This window comes from Mesoplodon mirus (genome assembly GCF_964341445.2).
Source record: "Mesoplodon mirus genome assembly, chromosome: 19".
Taxonomy (NCBI): Eukaryota; Metazoa; Chordata; class Mammalia; order Artiodactyla; family Ziphiidae; genus Mesoplodon; species Mesoplodon mirus.
Genome location: NC_138995.1, coordinates 62389771 through 62415211, shown reverse-complemented (window position 1 = coordinate 62415211; position 25441 = coordinate 62389771). Strand labels below are relative to the sequence as shown.

Here is a 25441-nt window from a genome sequence, read left to right as displayed (position 1 = left end):
GAACACTAGTTATTATTATCATGCACTCGTCATTCAAAAAATATTAACGGAGGGTGCACTCAGTGTCAGGCTCTGTTCTAGGAGCTGGGCATACATCTGTGAACAAGACAAAGATTTCTGCCCTCGTGGGGCTTCATCATGGCCATTATCACTGCCATCATGATTATCACCATCATGATCATCACTGCCATCATCACCCTGATCATCTTCATCACCATCATCTCCATTATCATCTCCATCATCTCCATCATTACAATAGTCATCACCATCATCATCACATCATCTCCATCACTGGTACCATCATTAGCTTGATGATCACCATCATCACCACCATTATCATCACCATCACAATCATTATCATCACTCTCATCATTATCATCACAGTACCATCAGGATAGGCATCGCCATGATCTTCATGACCATCATCACCATCCTGGCCACCTTCATCACCACCACCATTATCATCACAATCATCACTTTCATCCTCACTATCACTATCGCCATTCTCATCTTCACCATCATAATCACCATCATACTCATCACGACTATCACCATCGTCCTCACCATCCTCACCACCTCACATGGTGCCTGTTGTATTCACAAACAGATCAATCTTGTGATTCCACCTCCTCTAGTCCCCCAGAAACATCATTCACATTTTGTTTTTAATTAGATACTTTGGTTTTCCTATTGTGGTTTGGGAGTGTCTTAAGTCCCTCAGACCACAGATAAGGTCACACATCTCCCCGCAGAGGCCTCTCTTCCTCCTCTGGGGTAGTAGTGGTTGGTGCAGGTGTGCTGGGGGGCCAGGCCACCTCTGCCAGTCTCTTTACAACCTCACCCAGCTGCCCCAGACCCTGGGCAGCCTCCACCAGCTGGGTCAACCCCAGTCCCAGGGCTTGGCGCTCCTGCTGGTCCCGCTCCAGGGCCTGTGTCAGCCTCTGTAGCTGGCTACCCACATCCCTCACAGCAGCCACCAGCTCTACCAGGGCAGGCGGATCACAAGCCATGACCCTTACAGGTGGCACTGGGGCTTCACATGGGCCAAGGGGGCCTGGGCTCTGACCAGGAGTTGGCCCTAGGGTGAGGTGGTCAGGGGGAGGTTGATCCAAGGGGGGGGCCATAGGGGACAGGTGGAGGTCAGGGGCCACAGTGGGGTCAGAGGCTGAGTGTGGAGTCTGGGTAGGTGGAGAGGTTACTTTGGGGCTCTGGCTTGTGGGTGGTTTGAAGTTCTCAGTGGACAGTGTGCCTATGCTGGGGGCTGGAGAGGGCCTGCAGGGGCTGGACTCTGTTGCTGGAGAGGGCTCCAGGCTCCACATCTGGGATGTGGAGGGGTGTGGGGCCCCCGTGAAGGTCAACTGGGGGTGTGGGCTGGGCTTGACTGTTGGTGCTGAAGAGGGAAAGGGAAGTTCTGTTCCCAAGGAAGTTAGAAGGGACTTGGCAGTGACCATAGGGGTTGAGGTGGGGTGAGGAGTCATGGTGGGGTAAGCAGTGGTGGTGAGGTGAGGGGTCGTGATGGGTTGAGCACTGGTGATGGGAGGAGGGGCTGTGGTGGGTTGTGGGGTCGTGGTGGGGTGAGGGGTTGTGGTTGGGTAAGGGGTCGTGATGGGTTGAGCACTGGTGATGGGAGGACGGGTCGTGGTGGGTCGCGGGGTCGTGGTGGGGTGAGGGGTTGTGGTTGGGTAAGGGGTTGTGATGGGTTGAGCACTGGTGATGGGAGGAGGGGCTGTGGTGGGGTGAGGGGTTGAGGTAGAGTGAGGGGTGGGGGTGGGGTAAGGGGTGGCAGTGGGGTGAGAGGTCATGGTGGGATAAGGGGCTGTGGTGGGCTGAGAGGTCATGGTGGAGTAAGGGGTCGTGGTGGGTTGAGGGGTTGTGGTGGGTTGAGGGGTCGTGGTGGGTTGAGGGGCTGTGGTTGGGTAAGTGGTTGTGATGGGTTGAGCAGTGGTGATGGGAGGAGGGGTCGTGGTGGGGTGAGGGGTGGAGGTAGAGTGAGGGGTGGGGGTGGGGTAAGGGGTGGCAGTGGGGTGAGAGGTCATGGTGGGATAAGGGGGTGTGGTGGGGTGAGAGGTCGTGGTGGGGTGAGAGGTCTTGGAGTGAGGGGTCGTGGTGGGGTAAAGGGTGGTAGTGGGGTGAGAGGTCGTGGTAGGGTGAGAGGTCATGGAGTGAGAGATGGTAGTGGGGTGAGGACTTGTGGAAGGGTCTGGGAAACTAGAAGGTTCTGGAGTTGTGTTGGGGTATGGAGATGTGTCCCAGACTGAGGTTGTGTCAGACTCTGGTGTCAGCTCTGAGGTAGGGGAAAGGCGGATCACCACCGCCGGTGCAGAGGGGTCAGAGGTCAGTTCTTTGGGCATGGTGGGTGGTGGAGTGGGTGAAAGCCCAGGGGTCAGCGCTGGAAACACGGTGGCATCAGGGGTGGACAAGGTAAGCCCAGGGGTTGTCAAGGTATGGTGAGAGTTCATCCAGGAGGCCGGGTCTGGGCTGGGCGGCAAAGTGGCGGGAGGGTCAGAGGTCACCTCCGGTGTTGAAGCTGCTGTGGGGATGAGCTGCGGCGCTGAGTCAGAGGTCAGGACAGGGCCTGGGGGCCCTGACGAGGCGGAGGGAGCTGGGGAAGTGGTGGGAGGCTTAGTCCTGGCCGCTGTGGGCCGCAGACGTCGCTCGGGCCACGGTTTCCTCAGTGAACCTGTTGGAGGAAAGACGGCCGGCGGAGGTCAGTCTGCTCCGCCCACCCCGCGGCATGGTCCGCCTTCTAGGGGTGGGCCGACCAATGGGAAAGCAGAAAGCTTCGTGACGTTATGGGTCGCCGGCAGACTTCATCCGCCCTAGTGCCCCACCTCCAGGCCTCCTCGGATGTCTCCTGGCGCCACCTGGCGTCCTCCCCTCTGGGAGATGCGGAGATGGGCGGGCAGTGGGGAGGCGGGATGTGGAGGGGTACCTGGGATGCAAGAGGGGGCGGAAGGGCCGAGATGGGATGAAGGGAGATAAAGAGGGGGAGGGGAGTGGGAGACGGTGCACAGCATGAGGGGGAATCTGAAGGGTAATCTCAGTAGTCAAAACAAATCTCTTTACTCCATATTTTTAAACAATCAAAATTAATGCAAAAGATCTACAATGAACAAAAAGTCAAAATTTTGATCCAAGACAGGATCCAACCTACCTCACTGGAATCCCCCCTAAAATTGGCTCTGTCAGATCCTGGTGAGGTAGGTCAGATCCTGACTTTAGTTAAAATTTTATTTAGCTCATCGTGGATTGTTTTTGCATTCATTTGTTTTTTAACCTATGGTATTAAGATCTTATTTATCTTCATTACTAAGTGTTTGGAATGCCCCAAATTTTAGGCCCGAGTAAAATGAGAACGCTTACCCTCTTCCAGGCCCTGCTTCCAGGTAAATGTGAATTTTAAGCTCTTTTTACAGATGAGAGAAATAAGGCCAAGAGGAGTAACTTGCCCGAGATCACAGACAGTTTGAAAGTTGCAGGGACAAGATCTGAACCCAAGTCCTTTACATACAGAGTCTAGGCCATTAAGTATCACTTTCTCAGTCATGGAAATGTTCTGTGCTGTCCAGTATGGTAGCCACTGGTCACCTGTGGCTTCTGAGCACTTGAAATGTAGCTAGTTCAACTAAGGAATAAATGTTTCCTTTTTCAATTTTTTTTTTTTTTTACCTTTGAATGGATTTCTTTTTTTTAATTTTTTAAATTGAAGTATAGTTGATTTACAATGTTGTGTTAGTTTCAGGTGTACAGCAGAGTGATTCAGATATATATATATGTACACACACATATATATATATTCTGTTTCAGACTCTTTTCCCTTAGAGATTATTACAAAATATTGAGTATACTTCCATGTGCTATACAGTAGGTCCTTCCTTTTTCACATTTTTGATTCACTTAAATTTAAATAGCCACCTGTGTCAGTAGCTACCATATTGAACAGCACAGCTCAACAGAATTCCACTTTTATGCAGCGTCTTTGAGGTGCATCGTGTCCCCCTGCAGGGTCAAAGGAGCAGTTAAGTAAAGGGCCTGGCCTCCAGCCAGGCTGCCTGGATTTAAACCCCGGCTCCATTACTTCCTAGCTGGGTAATCATGGGCAAGTTACTTAACTGCCTTGAATCTCAGTTTCCTCCCCATTTGTAAACCATGGATGATTCACATACCTCCCTTGTAGAGTAATCATGAGGATTCAGAGAGATCGTGTGTGGGCAGAGCACTTACACAATGCCTAGCACATAAGCATTCTTATGACTGTTTATACTGCCATAGTCATTGATGTCTGTGCCTCAACTTCTCTTATCTGCGAAATGGGAACAATTATAGCACTTACATCATTCATGTAGGGCTCATGTGGCTGCTACGAGGATTAACACATATAAATATGTTAAAGAGTAATACATATAAAGTGCATAAAATAGTGCCTGACACGTGGTATATTGCTTGATGAATGTTAACTGTTCCTAGTTATTATTTCAAGGATCTCAGCTTAGTTCGATAGCACTGGGACTCAGTAACCTAGAGTGGTATTGATTTTTAATTTTTCAGACCCAAGGTGCAGAGAGCTAAGCTACTCATACCCCACTGTATGTTGTCATTAACAGTCCCTGCAATGCCTTCTCTTGTTTTATCTTACTTTTTCTCCTCTTTAACCCCAATCTCCATCCCCTCGTCCTCTCCCATAGGTACCTCCACTCTAATGTGTTTCACATATGGCCTTAAACATATGTGTGATCTTAAACAATACAGAATGCATAGATGTGTTTAGGTTAATATATAAGTGTATGTGTATTTTTGTGTTTGTGCTTTTAGTTTCTGCAAATAATATTCTGCTGGAAATCTCATTCTGTTTGACCTTCCCCTCAGTATTATGTTTTTCATACCTATCCATGTTGCTGTGGATATAGCTCGTCATTGCTATTGCATAGAATTCCATCATGTGTAACCACTGCATTTCTCTTCTTTGTTACCCTACTGTTGGACACTTAACTTGCCTCCAATTCCCTAATACATCCTCACACATATTCCCTTATAAGCCTGTGCAAGAATTTCTCTGGAATATAGATCTAGGAGCAGGATTGCTGGGTGATAACGTATAATCATATTTAATTTCACTAAACACCACTAGGTTGTGTTTATCGAATTGCTACAGCCAGTGGGGATGCCTGTCTCCCCACACCCTCACCTACACTTGGTATTATCTACCTTTCAAACTTTTTTGCATGCTCGTCATTGTTTTATTTATTTTTTATTTTTTTGGTTTTAATTTGAATTTTCTGATTCATGATGAATGTGAGCACTTCTAGATATACTCGTTGGGCATTTGGGCTTCCTCTTCTTCAAATCACCTGTTTGTATCTTTTGCCCATTCTCTTATAGGATTTCCTATCATTTTCTTATTTGTCAGAGTGACTTACATGGTATAGGTTAGGGTTTCTCACCCTTGGCACTGTTGACAGCTGGGGCTGGATGATTCTTTGCTGTGGGGGATACCTTGCGCACCGGAGGATGTGTAACAACATCCCTGGCCTCTACCCACCAGGTACCAGTAGCCTCCCTGCTCCCAGTCATGACAACCCAAAATGTCTTCGGATGTTGCCAGTTGCCCCCAGTTGAAGACCACTGGTATAGATAATAACCCCTTGTCTCAAGATATATTTCTGCCTGGTCTTTCTAGGGTGAGAGTTGGGTCACCATGGGGAAATCTGGAGTCCACCTCTCATCCCACCACACAAACACCCCGGCACCCCCGCCCCAGCCACACGTCTCACCTGTATCTCCACGGACCCTTGGAGCTAGAGAGGGATGGCCTGGGCTCCTGATGGTGCCAGTGGTGCCAGGGGGTCCAGGTATGCCTGCGGTGGGGGTCCCCTTGGCTGGGACCTCTCCTGAAGGTGTGGCCCACGTCCAAGAAGGCTCATAACCATCCTCGCCACCTTGAGAGATATGGGGAGAACTGAGTAATAACAGTGTTGTGAAGATTTCTTTCCAAGATGCTGGGTTTTAGGAGGACTCCATTAAGAACACAAATTGAAGCTGTCTTCCTGTTAAAATGTCAGCCCTTGGGGCTTCCCTGGTGGTGCAGTGGTTGAGAATCTGACTGCTAATGCAGGGGACACAGGTTCGAGCACTGGCCTGGGAGGATCCCACATGCCGCGGAGCAACTAGGCCCGTGAGCCACAACTACTGAGCCTGCGCGTCTGGAGCCTGTACTCCGCAACAAGAGAGGCCGCGATAGTGAGAGGCCTGCGTACCGCAATGAAGAGTGGCCCCCGCTTGCCACAACTAGAGAAAGCCCTCGCACAGAAAAGAAGACCCAACACAGCAGAAAAAAAAAAAAAAAAAAAGTCAGCCCGCCAAGTGCAGGCATACTCCCTGGGTCCGTGTGTACTCAAAATGTGCTCTAAGATATGGCCACATTCTCGTTCATGGTCCGTTAGTGTGTGATCGATTCGATTTTTTAATTAAAATATACATCGAAAAAAAGGAAGCAGCATTGCAGAGTTACAGCCCTTGCGAGGCCCAATCACATCCCTTCCCTTTGTCAGAGAAGCCTTTAGTTAACAGTTCCCAAGCATGCCTTTACACCTTAGCTATACAGGTGGGACTCCCTAATGCTATATTGTTGCCACGTGTTAGCTTCCTACAACTAGAAAGACTGCACGTACACATATATACAGCAAACACCTTCTCACAGCCTGCTTTTTGGCTGTGTTCCTTCCTAGCTGGCTGAGCAAGTCAGTTCACTTCTCCACGACTCTGTTTCCTCACCTGTACGATGGGTATCGTGATGGCACCTACTCCATGGGGTCGCAGGGCTGGCAAGTGATAAGCTGTCCTTTCAGTTAAATGCATGTAACTCTAGTTCCTTCTTTTTTTTAACCCTGTAATATTCTATCGTATGAACGCACAACTGCCGTATGCCCCTGTGGACGGGCGGTTCGGTTGTGGCCAATGTTTTGCTGCAGTGGATTCTCCAGGAGTGAGAATTGCTCAACGCCTAATTGTGGGACTGCCGTGCGGAAGGCATCTCTCTAGATGTTGTCAGACTGCCCGCCTTTATCCCTCATCCTTGCCGCTGAGAGACATTTTACATTTTTGGCAATCTCATGGGGAGCTGGTGGGCAAAGAAGCTGCAGTTTCGCTACAGATGACCAAACTGAAGCCCAGAGAGGGCAAGGAATTTTCCTAAGGTCTCACAACTAAGGAGCAGCACTGGGTTTCAGACCCAGCAGGTCTATCTGCTTCTGAATGAGGACCTCTTCCCTCTGGGGGTAGACCTCCTGGGTCTCACCGCACTCCTTCCCTGGTGAGCTTTTATTTAGAATTTGATTCCAAGGCCACTCCCTGCTTCCCCTTGAGGAGGTTACACCCTGCTCTATGCTTCCTGGGTTCTTCAGAGCTAATTCCATCATAGGCTTCTTCCCAGTCTCCGTGGCTGGAGTGGTTATGAGTGTGAATTCTGCAGTTTGAATCCAAGCTCTGCCCTTTGCTGTCCTGACCTCTCTGGACCTCAGTTTCCCTACCTATAAAATGGGGATAAGGATAGTACTCATCTCATAATGTTCCACTGGAGGAGGTGAGTTAAACCATGGTATGCACTTTGGGGAACCACTTTGCACTGGTGGTCCAGTGGTTAGGACTCCACACTTTCATTGCTGGGGGCCCGGGTCCGATCCCTGGTCGGGGAACTAAGATCCCACATGCCACACGATGCGGCCAAAAAAGACAAACCACCATGGGATGCACTTAGATGGTGCCTGGCACACGGAGATTATTCAATGAACATTAGCTATTATTGATGTTCTATTACCATGCAACCTCTAAATGTAATCTGGCATTTAATCTTGGATGCCCTCCCCTCTGCGCAGCCATGACATACAGCGATATCCCGCGCCCACGAGTCATGCCACCTCCCCACTGGGTGTGGAAACTCCATTAGACATGGCTGTCCATCTACATAGCCTCATCCATTCCCGCAGCTGCAAATTCCCTCCTCCCAGGAGCTCCTTGGAGCTCCAGGATTGCATATCTCGTGTCTCCACTTGGGTGTGTCAAACGCATCACTAATGGAGCTCTTAATATTCCCACTCTGGATCCTGTGCGCCCACCCCGCAGCGTTCCCTGGTCCAGTAAAAGGCGGGTCCCCATTCCCTACCTCCCTCTGTCTCCTCAACCCTCGCACCCAACGCATCACTCAAACCCACCAGCTCAACCCCCGGAATGTAGCTTGAACACCTGCACTTCTCTCAGTCTCCACTGCCACCCTGGTTGAGGCCACCGTCGTGTCTGCATGGACCTTCTGGTCTCCCTGCATGCACTCTTACACCTACATCCACCCCCCTGCGGCATCCTGAGCGACTGCTTTGAAAATACTAGTGGGGGACTTCCCTGGCGGTCCAGTGGTTAGGACTTTGCACTTCCACTGCAGGGGGCACGGGTTTGATCCCTGGTCGGAGAACAAAGATCCCACATGCCGCAAGGCGCGCCCCCCCAACCCCCCAAAAAAGAAAGAAAATACATGTGATCACGTCCTCCATAACTTAAAGTGCTTAAAACGCCAAGGGTTTCTGCACATAGAATAAAACCCAGACACTGGCCTCATCCCCGATCACTCTCCCCCTGCCTGGCTCACTCCACTCCCGCCAGGCCAGCATTCTTGCTGGTCTCCCAAGGTCCCACCACAGGGCCTTTGCACATGCTGCTCCCTCTGTCTGGAAGGCTCCTTTAGCTCCCTCCAGGCTCCCCATCACAGCAGACGTCTTTACAATGGACCACAGACCTCACCTCCTGCCATCATCCCCATCAACCACCTCACTTCCGCCCCATTGACCTTGCTGCTGTTTCTTGAACCAGCTAAGCACACCCCCACCTCAGGGGCTTTGCACGTGCTGTCCGCTCTCTACAGAACACTCTCCAACCAGATATTTGCATGGCTTCCCCCCTCTCCTTCTTGAGGCTGTCACTTAAATGGCACTTTCTTAGTAAGTCATCTCTTGATCATCCTATTTTAAATTACAACACTTAGCCCTCCCTTCCCCCTCCCTTGCTGTGATCATCACTGCTATGTTCCCAGGGGTTAGTACTCATGCCTGCCACACAGAAAACATTTCAGACATGAATTAATGTCTGCGTCTCCAAATTCTATCATCCAGGAAGCCTCAAGAAATTTTGCTTCAGTGAAATAGACAGTGAGAATCCAACCTTCATAAGCTTCCAGCTTCATCTCCTGTACACTCTCTCTAGACTTACACAGTGGTCTCTCACTGGTTCATTCATTCATTCATTCAACAAGTATGTAAAAAGTCTCTACTAAGTCTCTACAACACAGATCCCGTGGTAGACAGCATAACGCTCCCCAAAGATGTCCAAGCCCTAATCCCCAGAACCTGTGAATATGTTACCTTTCCTAGCAAAAGGGACTCTGCAGATATGATTATGGGTCCAGAACTGGAAATGAAGAGATTATCCTATGTTAATCCGAGCGGACCCAATCTAATCACACAAATCCTTAAAATGAGAGAATCTATCCCGGCTGAAGTGACAAAGATGTAAAGACAGGGCTCCCCTGGTGGCGCAGTGGTTGAGAGTCCGCCTGCCGATGCAGGGGACACGGGTTCGTGCCCTGGTCCGGGAAGATCCCACATGCCGCGGAGCAGCTGGGCCCGTGAGCCATGGCCGCTGAGCCTGCGCGTCTGGAGCCTGTGCTCCGCAACGGGAGAGGCCACAATGGTGAGAGGCCCGCGTACCACAAAAACAAACAAACAAAAAAACACGTAAAGACAAAAGAAGGACCAGAGAGATAGATGCAGCATTGCTGGCTTTGAAAATGGAGGAAGGGGCCATGCGCTAAGGAACGGAGGGGCCTCTAGAAGCTAGAAAAGGCACAGGAACGATCCTCCCCAGAGCCTCCGAAGGAACACAGCCCTGCTGACACTTTGATTCTAGCCAGTGATACCCAGGTGGGACTTCTGACCTCCAGACCTGCAAAATAATAAACGTGTGTTGTCTAAGCCCCTCATGTGTGGTGGTGTTATGGCAACAACAGAAACTGACATAGCCAAACACAAGACAGCTAGAAGTCTAGCAGAGACGACGTGCTCTCAACAGGCAATGCAATTCCTCAACTCCAGCCTCTGCTCCTCTGTGAATCCCCTTCCTCCTGGTGTCTGCTGGGGAAAATGACACCATCTCTTCTGCGAGGTCTTTCCCAATTGCTCTACTAGAAATAATCACTCCGTCCCTGGGATCCTGCAGCTGTTGCTCATTTACGGTAAATAACTTTTAACAACCAATGTTTTGCGGTTTTAAATGATTTCACACACATTTTGCTCATTGGATTGGGACCTGAGGTCACCCAGCTCGTTGTTCTAATCCCAGCGCAGGTACAGCTGGAACCCAGCAAGCTGTACTACAGAATTCACTCTTGAAATGACTTCAGTTATTCCAGAATATTTTCCAATCCAGCGAGCAAACTGTGCGCGAAATCGTTTAAAATGGATCTCAATAATGGCTCCTGAGTTAAAGTTTAATTTCTCTGAGCCTCATTTTTCCCCCACCTGAAACACAGGGGCAACACCAGGACCTATGTCACCCAGCTGGAATCATGCGTGCCTGGCACAGTGAGTTCTCCTTGACTCTTTCCAGGGACCTTGGAGCTCCGGTTTTCGTTTTTTCCGGAGGAAGAAACTGAGGTTCAAAGAAGCAGTCATTTTTCTCAAGGCCACCTTGCTAACGAGGATAGGAATTCCTGTCTGTGGTTTACCCTCTCCCCACGCCACTCCGCACCTCCCTCCAAGTCTTCCCATTACTAAGGTTGTACACGTGACTCCTGAGATTTCCATCACGTAATTCCTAGTTCTGTATTTATTTGTGCCTCGCACCCAGCATGGCTTCTCCGCCACGAGGGGGCGCTACGGGATAAGGGAGGTGGCGCCGGGCTGCAGAGAACAAAGGCTCAGAAATCCTGGCCACACTGCACCGAGGAGCATCACCTCTGGAAACTGAGCCCTAACTCACAGCTCGGGTGCCCCCCACCCCAAATACCCGTACCTCCAATGCCTGCTCCGCGCCCCCCTCCCCTCTCCGCTGGCACGAGACCAGACCGAGGCGGACGCCACGCTATGGAATCACCACTCTCTTCACCCGCTTTTATTGCCGCGGCGTGGGCCAGCCGGCCAATCAGGAGGCGCACCGCGCCTGTGACGTCACACGGCGCGGGGCGATTGAAGCCTGCCCTGCCCGCCCCTCCATCCGAGGCCCCGCCCCTCTCACAACGGGCCCTCGGAGTGCGCATGCGTGTTGAGCTTGTGAAAAAGGCGGGAAAAGGCGCGAGGGGCGGGGTCCTGCGGAGAGGGAACAGAAGCAGTGACACCTGGGGGGAGCGAGCGGCCGTCGCGGGGGGACGGGGTCGGGAGAGCTGGGGGAAGAAGCCGCCACGCGGGAAATGGTAGGATGGAGAGTCAGCGAGAAGGATGAGGAGACGGAGAAAAAGCTGAGGGGAGAACCGACCCTGGGCTGGGGGGAGGTTGAGTGGGAAACGGAGCAGAGGGCGCGGCATTGAGAGTGAAAGAAAAAGGAAGACTCAGAGGGGAAAGAAAGAGAAACTGGCCGTGAAAAACAGGGAGAAACAGGGGTGATGGGGTGTGGACTTGGAGAAAAAATTAGAAAGATGGTGAGAGAGGCTGAGAGACGAGGAGGGGCAGAGAAAGAGAAAGAAAAAAGAGACACGGAGCTGAAAAGATAAACCGACCGTGAAAAGTAGTGAGAAACAGAGACGATGAGCGTGAGAAACTGAAAATGTAAATAAAAAGAGGAGGACACAGGAGAAGAGATGAAGAGAAAGTGGCCATGAAGCACAGTGAGACATAGATACGGGGTGGGGGTGGGGGAGTGAGAAATGGAAAATGAAAGAAAAAGGAGCCAGACGCAGAGGGGAAAAGATAAAGAGAAGTTGACTGTGGGGAAATAAAGAGAGAAATACAAATGATGGGAGTATGAACTTGATAAGGAAAGAAAAAAAATTAGAAAGGTGATGAGAAAGAAATGGGCGGTGAAAAAAAAAGTGAGATGAGGAGGGTGAGAAATTGAAAGGGAAAAGAGAGGGAAAAATAAATAAATAAAAGTTTTAAAATAAAAAATAAAATAAATTCCTTTGGGACTTCCCTGGCGGGTCTGATGGTTAAGACTCTGCGCTTCCACTGCAGGGGGCGCGGGTTCATCCCTAGTCAGGGAACTGAGATTGTGTGTGCCACGCGGGCGAGGCCAAAGAGAGAGAGAGAGGGCTTCCCTGGTGGCGCAGTGGTTGAGAGTCCGCCTGCCGATGCTAGGGAACACGGGTTCGTGCCCCGGTCTGGGAGGATCCCACATGCCGCGGAGCGGCTGGGCCCGTGAGCCGTGGCCCTTGAGCCTGCGCGTCCAGAGCCTGTGCTCCGCAACGGGAGAGGCCACAACAGCGCGAGGCCCACATACCGCAAAAAAAAAAAAAAAAAAAGAGAGAGAGAGAGAGAATGTCAGAGGAACAGAGGGTGATCAAGAGAGACCCTGAGCACGGATGGGACAGAGATCTCACACACACACACACACACACACACACACACACACGCACGCGCGCGCGCGGAGGAAGGTAGAGAAATGGGCAACATCTGAGGGGGGTCAAGGCCCCTGGCAGCAGAGATGGAAGGAGGGAAGCGGGCGACAGCAAGACAGAGGGGGACGGAGCTGAGGGGCTGGAGGCTGCTCCCACTGGCCAGAGGAAGGGGGTCAGGCTGAGGACAGAACCCTCGACCTGGATGTCCCCACCCCACCTCTGAGCCACAGCCCGACCCTGACCAGAGCGTGAGCTGGGAGAACAGGTTTGAGGGGCTGGGGTGGGGAGACAACGTGGTGACAGGGTGGGCCTGGGCTGTGAGGTCTGGGGGGAGTTCCATCGAGGCTCTGGATCGAGGGGCACGGGCTCCCAAGGCCCCGGTTGCTTTGCAGGAGGACTGCGGGCCGGGGCTTTGCTGAGCCTGGTCGGATTCTCCGTGAATCACACCGCAGTGGGTGGGGATGGGGTCTCCTTTAGGCTCTGGAGGACAGTGCTACTGCCGAGTCCAAGAAGGGAATGTTCTTAGGGTCTCTGGAGCCGAGGAAAACCTGTCTGGGGTCTCTGAGACCCAGGCCAGCTCATTTAGGAGGATCTTTCTGGAAGCCCGGCAGGGAAATGCACAGAGGTTTATGGAGGGCCCCTCCCCACCCCGGCCATGCCCCTCACCTGTGCTTGGAAGGCGCCTCGTCGCTGGGGAGGGGGCCCCTGGGCTCCCAGCGATGCCCCAGGAGAGAGTGTGTGCAGGCACCGCTGGAGCGGTGGTCCCCTTGGCCAGGTCCTCTCCTGAGGTGGGGTCCCAGGTCCAGGGGGGATAGTCTTCCTCATCTGCATAGCCTTGGGAGAAATTGGGGAAGGGGACAGCCCCGACCCGTCTCAGAGGTCCTTGCTGTTGCTCCGAAGTCCCCTTCCCGAATCTCCTGGAGTGACTCTGGGTCCCCACCCCCATGCCACCCTGACTCCTTGGCCACTGACCCCCCGCCCCCCCACCGTACCAGTGCAGGTGAGCCCCACGTCCTCCTCGTGGTCGCAGTTGTGCTGTCCCCAGGCCCTAGCGGGGCAGTCGCTCAGCGATGCCTCACTTCCCTTGCAGCCCACGTCATCCAGCCAGATGGGCCCGGTGCCAGGGCCATAGTGGGTTTTGCCCACTCGGGGCCGAACCCTTCCGCAGCCCAGCTCCCAGCAGGCCACCATGCCATCCCGCAGGTCCCAGCTGTCATCACACACTGTCCCCCAGCGTCCAGCGTGCCACACCTCCAGCCGCCCGGCACACCGGTTGGGCCCATCAGCCAGACGAACCCGGAACAGGCCTGCTGGTAGACAGCCCAGATCAGGAGGGGTCAGCAGGGGTTAGGAGGGGTCAGCCTCACCCTCCACGTTCCTTCCTCTCACCTGATGCCCCAGTGGGGGAGGGGGCTGGGTCTTTGGAGGACTCTGGAGTACCTACTCCTGGGATCTCGGCCGATGGCTCCATGGTGGCCTCAGAGGTCAGTTCTCGGGGGCCCTGGGTGGTCGGTGTTGCCAGGGTCTTAGAGGTCCGTTCCTGGGGGGCCCGGGGAGTCCGCCTGTCGATGGTGTGTGAGGTCAGCCTGTGAGGGGCCTCCGTGGTCAGCCTGGTGGTAAACTCAGAGGTCGGTCCTCGGGAGGCCTCAGTGGTTGGAGTGGTGGTGGTCAGTGAGGTCAGTTCTGGGGGACTCTGGGTGCCCGTGGCCCTGGAGTGCTTAGTGGTTGGTATCATGGGGGGCTGAGTGGTCGGTCTCTTTGCGATTTTGGTCACCCACTTCTTCGTGCTTTTGGGTATCTTCCCTGGGGCCTTGGTGGTGGTTTTCTCAGGAACGCCAGGGGTCCGCCTCGCAGAGGGCTTGGTGGCCAGCTCCCCCGGGAGCCAGGCATCCGGGTCTCTACCCAGGCCAGGGATCCAGCTCCAACTGAAGGGGTCTGAGATGGAGTCCAGGCCGGGGGGCCCTGGCAGACAGGAGGGGAGGACAGGGGAGACAGCAGACACCGTGACTGTCCGACCAGGCCCCTCCTTCTCTCTCATCTCCCGCTACAGACAACCACCAAGTTCCCATGCATTCATTCACATCACAGATGTTTACAAAGCATCTCCTCCAAGCCAGGCCCTGTGCCAGACCTGGGGCATACGGTGGCCAGCCACAGCCGGCACCATCCCACCTCTGGGCACTTACAATCATGATGTGACTGCCCCCCTTCACCCCCTCACACTGACCCATCCTCTCCATCTGCCCAGCCACTGCCTGGCTTCCTGTACCCTCTGACTGGTCTTCCCCCACACCCGTGCCCAGCTCTCACCGCCCCACCAGGGTGGTACCAGGCCACTGCCCAGCTCAAAACCCTTCTGTGGCTCCCGTGGCCCTCAGGAGGGGAGGGAAAGGGGAAAGTGCCTTAGCTTCAGGCAGAATGGTTGACTCCATCCTCCCAGCTGCCACAGCTGACCTTACATCTTTCTGATCAGCACAGGGAAGGCGGCAGACAGCATGGGCGATGCCAAGGGTTACTGATGCAGGACAAGGGTTAATCTTGTCCAAAGAAAGGTTCGGCCCTTTGCCCCTGGCTGCCGGGGGGAAGCTCCAAGCCCTTTCAACGTCCTGCCTGGTAAGAGTGTGTTGTTTCCCTGTGGGGCCAGAGCCACCCAGATCATCTCTGCTAACACTGTGACTTATGGGCCACCAGTGGGCCACCAGCCACATCTCATGACTGAGCTCCTATAAACACTTTGATGCCAAGGCTGGGAGATCGTCCCTGGTTGGCAACACTTCACGTGCGTTGTCATGCGTCGTTGCTGGGAGAATTAAGTGAGGAAGCTCCACAAGGGTCTCTCCTGGACCCAGCCCCACATGCCTCTTCCCTCAACTGACTTTTAAAATTTTTGGCTGCGTTGGGTCTTCGTTGCTGTGCTTGGGCTTTCTCTAGTTGCAGCGAACAGGGGCTACTCTTCGTTGCAGTGCGCGGGCTTCTCATCGCGGTGGCTTCTCTTCTGGCGGAGCACGGGCTGTAGGCGTGAGGGCTTCAGTAGTTGTGGCTCGTGGGCTCAGTAGTTGGGGAGCGCGGGCTTAGCTGCTCCACAGCATGTGGGATCTTCCCGGACCAGGGATTGAACCCGTGTCCCCTGCATTGGCAGGCGGATTCCTAACCACTGTGCCACCAGGTAAGTCCTAATATGGACCATTTAAAAAGTCTTTATTGAATGTTACAACATTGCTTCTGTTTTATGTTTTGGTTTTTTGGCTGCGAGGCATGTGGGATCTTAGCTCCACAACCAGGGATTGAACCTACACCCTCTGCGATGGAAGGCGAAGTCTTAACCACTGGACTGCGAGACAGCTTTTCTGATTGTTGTGAATCCTTCTAGAAAACTTCGGAACCCGAGGGTGGTCTTGGGGACCTCCCAAATGACAATGTGTCACACGGGTTTGCAGCGATTTGTCAGGGTGTCTCTTTCTCACAGTGAACTGTAAGCCTCTCAAAGGCCAGGGTCGCGTTCGTTGCATTCTGAGGACCCAATACCTAGCTCAGCGTCTGGCGCTGGATAAATAACAGCCAGTGAATGAACACGGGCCAAGCCTGAGTCTACTTCAACTGGCCCTCCCGTCACACGGGCTTCTTGCCGTCTCCCGGTGCCCCATGCCTGCTTCCTTTCCTCTTCCTTTTCAGCTTCCCTCTAGGTGGGAGACTTCCTTGATTCTTGGTGGGAGGAAGAGGAGGAAGAATCCCAACTGTGCTGCTTAGTTGCTGTGTAACCTCTCTGTGCCTCAGCGTCTTCATCAGTAAAATGGGCATAACATCCACCAATTTGGACGTATCATGACGTGTGAATATGGTCATGGGCGGGGGCTTAGGGGGTGGGCGCTCAATCGATGTTAGTGCCAATGTTAGTTCCTGTTCCCTCCTCCAGGAAGCCCTCCCGGAGCCAGCGAATGGCCAGGGCCTCCTTACCAGTGCAGGTAACTCCAATGTCCTCGTTGTGAGCACAGTTGTGCTTCCCCCAGGGAGCGGCAGGGCAGTCAGCGAGGGAAGCCTCGGTCCCCACACACCTCACGTCGTCCAGCCAGATGGGGCCGGCGCCCCAGCCGAAGCGGCCGGCAGCAGGGTCTGGCTGCCGAGGTCCACCGCAGCCCAGCTCCCGGCAGACCACAGCCGAGTCCCGCAGGTCCCAGCTGTCGTCACACACGGTCCCCCAGCGCCCACCGTGCCACACCTCCAGCCGGCCTGAGCACCTGCTGGGTCCGGCCACCAGGCGCAGCTGGGGGGACCCTGGGGTGGGAGAGACGCAAAGAATTAGAATCAGACCTTCCTCCACCTTCGCTTCATCTTTCTTCCATTCATCCACCCTTCCTTCCCAGCAGCAAGTGTTTATCCAGGCCTGTGCTGTGCCATCGTCTGCATCAGGCACAGGAATAATGAGTCAGGGATAGGGAATTCCCTGGCGGTCCAGTGGTTAGAACTCCGTGCTTTCACTGCCGAGGCCCAGGTTCAATCCCTGGTTGGGGAACTAAGAACCCACAAGCCTCGCGGCACGCCAAAAAAAAAAAAAAAAAAAGTCAGGGATAAAGCGTGGTTCCTTGGAAAGCTCAACTCAGAATTGCCATATGATCCAGAAATCCCACTCCTAGGGATATACCCAAAATAAGGTGAAAATGGGCATTCAGTCAGATACCTGTATGCAAACATTCACAGCAGCATTATTCACAATAGCAATAATGTGGGAACAACCCGAGTGTCCCTCAATGGACGAATGGATAAGCAAAACGTTGTCCATCCATACGATGGAACACTATTCAGCCGTTAAAAAGAAAGAAATTCTGACACACACCACAATGTGGATGAACTGGGAGAACATTACGCCCTGTGAAATAAGCCAGACACAAAAGGTCAAATACTATACGATTCCATCTAGACACAGTGCCTGGTTGGCAAGTTCACAGAGACAGAAAATCAAATGGTGTGTGCCAGGGGCTGGGGAGATGGGGGGGAGGGTAGTGAGTGTTTAATGGGTCTGGGGTATCTGATTGGGATGGTGAAAACATTCTGGAGATGGTGGTGGTGATGGCTGCACAACATTATGAGTGTATTTTTTACGACTAAACTATATGCTTTAAAATGGTTAAAATGGGACTTCCCTGGCAGTCCAATAGTTAGGACTCTGCGCTTCCACCGCAGGGGGCGCAGATTTGATCCCTGGTCGGGGAAGTAAGATCCGCGTGCCGTGTGGCACAGCCAGAAAAACAAGAAGTTGTTAAAATGGTCAATTTTATGTTGTGTATATTTTACCATAATTTTTAAAAAATAAAGCAAGTGGGCTGTGGAACAAATTACCTTCATTTGAGTCCTGGCTTTCCAACTTTTTAGCTGCGCGGCCTCATTTGTAACGTGGAAACCAGACGGTACCTACCCTGCCAGCGGCGGGTAGTTCTACCTGATGAAGGGGCTCGGAACAGTACTGGTCGTGTAAGCCAGTGAGAGCTGAGTCTATGGCAGTTGTTATCATTATTATTATCATTATTCAGAAAAAGGGGAAGCAGGCCTCCGCTAATAGTGACCAAGTTCCCACTTTTTCAGCCTTTGGCAACCTTGAGGAGGTGGCTGTATTAATCATGGCTTTTTATTTGCGGTACCTGATGCTTTGACATCTCGGGGCCTTGCTGACACTGGGGGGATTGCTGATTCCCAGAGACAGGAAACCACTGGAGCGTGCCCTTCACATGAAACCAACCCACCCAGAGCCCTCACCCCCCACCTCGTGTCAGGCTCACACTCCCCGGCCACCATCCACCTGCCCCATCTCCCCAGGGCATGTACCCGACAAGGGGCAGCCCCTACGTTCCAGAACCCGCAGAAATGATGCGAACCAGCCCATCCGGAGTCATCTCGCCCGCCTTGTCCATTCCTCCCCATGAAGCCACACTCCAGGCTTTGCCCACCGTCGCCCCTCGCTCCCTCTGCCTCCTGCTGGACCCTGGTGCTTCCCACGTGGCCCTGAGTCGTGTGCGGGCTGTGCCCCCTCCTCTTGGGAATTGTGAGAAACCAACTATCTCTGCAGTGACAGTGGTCTCACCTGTTGGCAGCACCACGCAGCTTGTGGGATCTTAGTTCCCCAACCAGGGATCAACCTGTGCCCCCTGTAGTGGAAGCACAGTCTTAACCACTGGACCGCCAGGGAAGTCCCTAAAGCCTGTATTTTATTTTATTTTATTTTATATTATATTTTATTTTATTTTATTTTATTTTATTTTTTTGCAGTACGTGGGCCTCTCACTGTTGTGGCCTCTCCCTTTGCGGAGCACAGGCTCCGGACGCGCAGGCTCAGCGGCCATGGCTCACGGGCCCAGCCGCTCCGTGGCATGTGGGATCTTCCTGGACCGGGGCACGAACCCGTGTCCCCTGCATCGGCAGGCGGACTCTCAACCACTGTGCCACCAGGGAAGCCCCCATAGCCTGTGTTTTAAAACAACATCACTGACTAGTTCTTTCGATATTTGTGAGAAGGAGGCGGCCTTGTGAGTTTCAAGACAGCCAGAGCAGAGCATTAAACCAAGCAGGGGCCTCTGAGCGTGGGCTCCGTCCCCTCCCCTCCACCCTTCCCTTTCCCCGAGACAGTCTGAGCAGTGAAGGAGGGCACCTGGGGGCTGTCGGGAGTGGCGGAGGGGCAGGAAACAGAAGCTAAACCCCTACTCAGCGACAAAAAAGAACAAAATAATGCTGTCTGCAGCAACATGGATGGACCTAGAGATTGTCATACTGAGTGAAATAAGTCAGACACAGAAAGACAAATATCAGATGATATCACTTATATGTGGAATCTAAAAGAAGGGGGTATAAATGAACTTATTTACAAAACAGAAGTAGAGTCACGGATAGAGAAAACAAACGTACGGTTACCAGGGGATAAGGAGGGGAGGGATAACTCGGGAGATTGGGATGGACGTATACACACGACTGTATATAAAAGAGGTGATAAGGACCTACTGTCTAGCACAGGCAACTCTACTCAATACTCTGCAATGGCCTACCTGGGAAAAGAATCTTAAAAAAAAGCAGCAGCAGCAGCAGCTAAGCCCCACATTTGGGGTGGGGGGAGCAGGAGGGACTCACCAGCTTCTGGCCCAGGCTCCTGAGGGGCGGCAGGGGAAGCGGGTGGAGGTGAAATGCCTGCTATCCGCGGGGCCTGGCTCACCGTGGGGGCCGGGGGCCTGGATGCAGCCTCCCTGGGCCTGGAGCTGTTGCTGCCCACCGCGGGGGCCGTGGGAGGGACATATCCCAGAGGCATACCTGGGGCGTGAGAGGGAAGAGGTGAGCACCCGCCACTGCTGTGCTACAGGCCGTTCCCCACACCTGCCATCCCAGGACCCCTGATGGAGAATGAGGTTTCACGATAAGCAAGACATGGGGCAGGTGGGCAGTCTGGACGGAGGGAGTGCGGGGCCCTGGGGTACACCTCAGGAAAACACACAAGAGCCCCCAGTTCTCACCCCTCCCTGGCCTCTCCCCCAGGGCCCCCTCACCGTCACACACGGCCCCAGCGTCCTCCCGGTGATGACAGTCATGCTGGCCCCAGGGCCGCGCCGGGCAGAAGCGCAAGGCCGTCTCGTTTCCCCGACAGCGAAGATCGTCCAGGAGGATGGGTCCAGCCCCCTCCCCGAAGAAGGCGCCTCCAGGGGCAGCCAGCGCGCCCCCACAGCCCAGCTCGCGGCAGGCCACAGCGGCGTCCCGTAGGTCCCAGGCATCGTCACACACGGACCCCCAGCGCCCGCTGTGCCACACCTCCAGGCGGCCCGCGCACCCGTGGGGGCCGTCTGCCAGACGCAGCCTGGGGGCCGGGCCTGGACGTGGGGAGAGGGAGAACAGAGAGACGGGAAACTGTGATGGATGAGCAGGTACTGAGGTACGCATGCAGGTGACCAGGATGGATGTGCAGGTACAGGCCACGTGCTCAGGTGACTAGGATGGGTGAGTGGATACAAGCCTCATGCTCAGGTGACTAGGATGGGTGAGCAGGTATAAGCCACCTGCTCAGGTGACCAGGATGGGTGAGCAAGTACAGGCTATGTGTGGTGTCCCGCTTCACGCCCAAGATGGGGCTGGAAAGTAGCCATTCCATCTTCAGTTTGCAAGTGAGGAAAAGACTCTGAGCTGAGAAGTCGCTCTCCAAGAGTCCAACTGTGGTCTATCCACTGCCCCCCATGTTCCTGCCTCCCCAGGGACGAGCCCTGTGGATGCCGGCCCTGATGCCCTCCACCCACCTCCCCAAGCAGGTCCCCACTCCCCAGCTGCCTTCTCCAGCCTGTAAAGCAAGGTTTCTCAGCCTTAGCGCCCCTGACACGGGGGTCAGGTCATTCTCTGCTGTGAGGGGCAGTCCTGTGCACAGTGGGATGTCCAGCAGCATCCCTGGGCTCCACCCCCCAGATGCCGGCAGCACCCCCAGTGCCCCACAGTCATGACAACCAGAAATGTCTCCATGTCATCCAGGGAGTGGGGTTGAGAACCACTAATCTAGATGTTAACCTCTTGTTGGTTTGGGGGTACATTTCTATTGGGTCTTTGTGGGGTGAGAGTTGGGTCACCTCTGGGGAGTGTGGAGTCCATCTCTCTAGCCTGCAGTCGGTGTCTAGAGAAAAGGACAGGCCAGAGAGGGTGAGATACTCCTGCCTGCATCACCCAGCTGTGAGTGACGTGCTCCCTCATGGGGCTTCCCTGAGGAGCAGAGATGTTGGTAAGACACCAAGCCCCCGGGCCCCTCAATGGGGGGTTCACTTCTTCTCCCCAACAACTTCTTCTCCCGCTGGAGACTCAACTCAGCTCCTGGGAACTGGGTTTCAGAGGCCCCATTTCTGCCCCCACGTGCTTCCCACGGAGGCGCCACCGTCACTGCCTCTGGTCCACCAATCTGTGCCCTGACCTGTGTCCCCTTGGGCTCCATCCCCACCACACCCTAGATACCCAGATCCATCTGTGCAGCGGGACAGACACAGCGGTCAAGTTAAGTTCCGGGTCATCTGCTTTACATCTCTGAGCCTCTGTCCTGCATCCATGAAGGGTGGCGCGAGGACATCCACCCAGGAGGCCAGGCAGGTCGGGGGGAGGCCCAGAGCCGGCTCCCAGCTTCCTCTGTAGCTCCCTCTCCCCTTTCCCATCCACCAACTGAAACATTTCCCGCCCCCTGTGCGGGCAGGCGGGCAGGCGGGCAGGCGGGCAGGCGGGCAGAGGCTCCTCTAGTGGTTGCAGCCCGTGAACTCTCCCATCCCGCACCTGTGGGCCACCCCCGCCCTGTGCCCGCTGCGTCCTAAAAGTCAGGAGAGCAAGAGCTGGATCTGTGCCCGGTGTGGATGGGGCTTAATGAGTAAGAAGGAAGGAGAGAGAGAGAGAGAAGGAAAGGAGGGAGGGAGGGAGGGAGGGAGGGGGAGGGAAGGGGATTGGAGAGCTCCTTAAACTTGTGACGTCAGCGAGTGGGGAGGGGGCGTGGCCCTGGAGGAGGGGTCTGGGGAGGCGGGCACGTACCGGTGCAGACCAGTCCTGCGTCCTCGCTGTGGTCACAGTTGCTCCGGCCCCAGGGGCTTCGGGGACAGTCCCGCAGGGCCTGCTCCCCGCCTCCGCACCCCACGTCGTCCATCCACACGGGCCCTGCGCCCGGGCCGAACCGGGCCCCGCCGGGGGCGGCCAGGGCGCCCCCGCAGCCTAGCTCGCGGCAGGCCACGGTGGCGTCCCGCAGGTCCCAGCCGTCGTCGCACACGGTGCCCCAGCGCCCGCCGTGCCACACCTCCAGGCGGCCCGCGCACCCGTGGGGGCCGGAGACCAGGCGCAGCCGCTCTGGCGGGTGGGCGGGGAGAGGGGCAGTCAGGGGCCTCGTGCGAGGCAGCTGGGGATACGCGGATTCAAGCCGCGGGGTGGGGGGTGTCAGTGGCCTGAGATGGGCCTGCCAGCCGGCTGTTAAGGGGAGAGCCAGGATCTGAGCAGGCCAAGGGCCTGGGTCCCGGGAGTGGACACCCGGGTCTCCGGACCGGGTGGGGAGCCTGGGCCTGACTGTGAATCCCGGGGGATGCAGTGCCCCCCATACCTGGGGGGGGTCCCAGTTTGGTCCAGCGGGGCCTAGCGCCTCACCCCGTCCAGATTTGTTGCAGAGGGGAGGCCTGCGTGGACTTACCCTGGCGGGGGGCTCCCGCAGTCAGCAAAGGGGCCCTAGTGGACTTGGCGGGCTTGGGCGGCCGGGGGCTCTTCTTCCGGGAGCCGCTCTGGGGGGTCCCGGCTGGTCGGGGGGCTGGGTGAGGAGACAGCGGAGAGGGAGATCGGCAGCTGCCCCTCCCGGGGCTGCAGGTCAGTCCCGAGAGTCCCCAGGGGTCTGAGGGGGGCCTTGGCGGGGGCCCTCGGGACTGTGGAGGAGACGGGCCTCCGTCCGCTCTCCCTCACAGCCGAAGCTGGAGACAGGGCACGTGTGGGGGGGCTCACCAGGCATCACCGGGGCCTCCTCAGAGCCGGGGCTCAGCTCCCCAGACAGCCCCGGCCAGGGGTCCCCATCCAGGACTGAAGGTGAGTCGTCCCAATCCCTGGAGTCCGACACACGCTGACCTTCGGGAGAGCAGCGTGTGGCTGGACCGCACTGGCTCTGTTTTGTCAGCCCCATCTCAGGCCCGCGGCCCTACCCCCTCCCCTCTTTGCAGGGCTGAGCTTTAGCCCACTCACGAGGAACACGCCCAAGCCGGAAAGGTTCCCTATCAACTTTTTTTTTTTTGGTTCCCTATCAACTTGCCTTCGTCTTGATATGAAAACAGGAAGGATACCTTTTGCTGACATAGAGGATTAATGGTCCATGAGGAATAATGATCATATTCTATCTAGATTCTAGATAGAATTCAGATTCAGATTCACTCAGATTCTGTCTCTAGCGTTGGCCCCTTTAGATCTTCCTGCACCCTTTGCGATGGTGTGCAGCACAGCCGCAAATTAACGGATCACTGCCCACCAGATCCATCCTGCCTGTATGAGCTCCCCACAGTAAACTTCATAGTTGTACTTTACTGCTTTGTTGATTGGCCTCAAAGTTCCCTCTCAGTTGGGAAGATACTAGTCAATATCCCCGCCATGCAATCCCCAGATGCTATAAAGAGGGCAGGCCCTGAGTAAGGCAGGGCTGGGCCCTCCAACGTAGTGCTAAGTCCTGGCTTTGCAGGGGGTGTCAGGGGTGGGGTGTCTGGACTTCTGGATTCTCAGAGTTACTGGGCTGAGGACTTGGGTCCCTGGGTTGTCTCTGAAGCAATGTCCCTTGGAGGGGGTCGAGGGCCGCTTACCTGCACAGACGACGCCTGCGTCCTCCTCGTGGGAGCAGATGTGGGCCTTCCAGCCGCGGTGGGGGCAGAGGCCCAGTTGCTGCTCACCGCCCCGGCAGGCCAGCTCGCTCAGCCACACGGGCCCCGCGCCCTCCCCGAAGAAGGCGCCTCCAGGGGCGGCCAGCGCACCCCCGCAGCCCAGCTCACGGCAGGCCACGGCGGCGTCCCTCAGGTCCCAGCCATCGTCGCACACGGTGCCCCAGCGCCCGCCGTGCCACACCTCCAGGCGGCCCGCGCACCCGTGGGGGCCATCGGCCAGACGCAGCCGCTCTGCGGAGGACAGAGGAAAGGCTGTGATGTCCTGGAGACCCTGGGGCCAGGGGGAGGGTATGGGCTGGGGGCTGTCCTGCAGGGCATCACTGGAAGGCCAGTGTCCTGGCTGCTAACGGGGAGCCCGACTCCTGGGTACCCAGGGGAGCAGTGGTGCACCGTAGGAAGCAGGAGGCCGTCACCCAGGTGGTCCTGGGGGAAGTGGTGCCCGAGGTCATAGGCGGATGGGGGTGACCAGGGTCCCTTTGGAATGTGAGGCCGGGCACGGGGTGGGCCTGCAGCTGAGCGAGGCCAGATGGAAGAAGTGTTTGGGGCCACTTACCAACAGCCTGGATCCCCAGCAGAGCCACTGGAAGGGAGGTGGGAGGGGTGTACAGAGTGAGGCCCCATGCCTCTGAACCAGAAACCCCGCCGCTGGGAGGCAGGACTCTGCGTCGAGGGCCTGGCGAGGTTCAGGTCCTTGAGGTGGGCGGGGCCCCAGATGCCTCAGGTCAGGGCAGGCGCCCAGGGGCCTGACTAAAGGTCAAATGATGGGTGACCCCCCACAGGATCAGGGCTGGTGGGGCGGGCGGGGCGGGTAGGAGGTAGGTCTCTGGGGCTCCTAAGAGGGTAGGACGGGGGTGCCAGAGGCTGGCTCCCTGGGGGATCAGGCAAGGGAGGGCCAGATGTCCTGTATCTCCCAAGCAACAGGGATGAGGCCCCGGAAGTCTGAGGCTCTCCAGTGGGTGAGCTCAGGAGTCAGAGGGGGGGGCCCAGGCCCCTGAGTCCCCGAGGAGAAGGGTCACTCACCGAGGAGGCAGGCCAAGACCCTCATGTTTGCAGAGTCGGGGCAGGGATGGGGTAAACGGGGAGAGAAGCAGGAGAGGGGAGGAGCTAGCGGCCACAAGAGGGAGGGAGGGAGGGAGGGAGGCTCCTGCCAGAGGCGCCCGGGACCCGGGGAGGAGCAGGCAGGGGCTGGACGCTCTGCCAGGAGGAAGAGAGGCTGCCGAGGAGGCAGCAGGGGATAGGAGGGGGCGTGGGGAGGGGGCTGGCCGGCGGCTGAGGCCTGGGGAGAAGGGCGGTGGCAGGCAGGAGGGAGGGCGTCCAACTGCAAACACCCACTTGGGAGCCGGCCTGGGGGCGGCAGGCTGCAGGGAAGCATCCAGGCAGGGGCATACGTTGGGGGACAGGGGTGCACGGGTGGGGTGCCCACCCATCTGCCTCCTCTCTTGTCCAGCCAGGGAAGCGTGCTGGGACCAGAGGGCAT

The 25441-nt window shown here is 55.6% G+C and overlaps 1 protein-coding gene across 3 annotated transcripts; it reads right to left on the bottom strand.

Annotated features, from left to right (window-relative positions):
- Window positions 1-648: 648 nt before the first annotated feature.
- SSC5D (scavenger receptor cysteine rich family member with 5 domains) lies at window positions 649-25441 on the bottom strand (the record flags this gene model as incomplete). 3 transcript variants are annotated; one of them, XM_082607528.1, is made up of 14 exons in its annotated part: window positions 649-2680; window positions 5772-5936; window positions 13256-13423; window positions 13582-13899; window positions 13979-14551; window positions 16544-16861; window positions 19700-19876; window positions 20110-20427; window positions 22103-22411; window positions 22746-22859; window positions 23048-23167; window positions 23887-24195; window positions 24518-24544; window positions 24985-25441. In XM_082607528.1, 14 exons carry the CDS (start codon window positions 25439-25441, stop codon window positions 735-737), a joined length of 5319 nt encoding a protein of 1772 aa, XP_082463654.1. In that variant the 3' UTR covers window positions 649-734. The 3 variants fall into 3 exon arrangements, with proteins under 3 accessions (XP_082463654.1, XP_082463655.1, XP_082463656.1); XM_082607529.1 differs by having other exon boundaries at window positions 13582-13896; XM_082607530.1 differs by lacking the exon at window positions 24518-24544.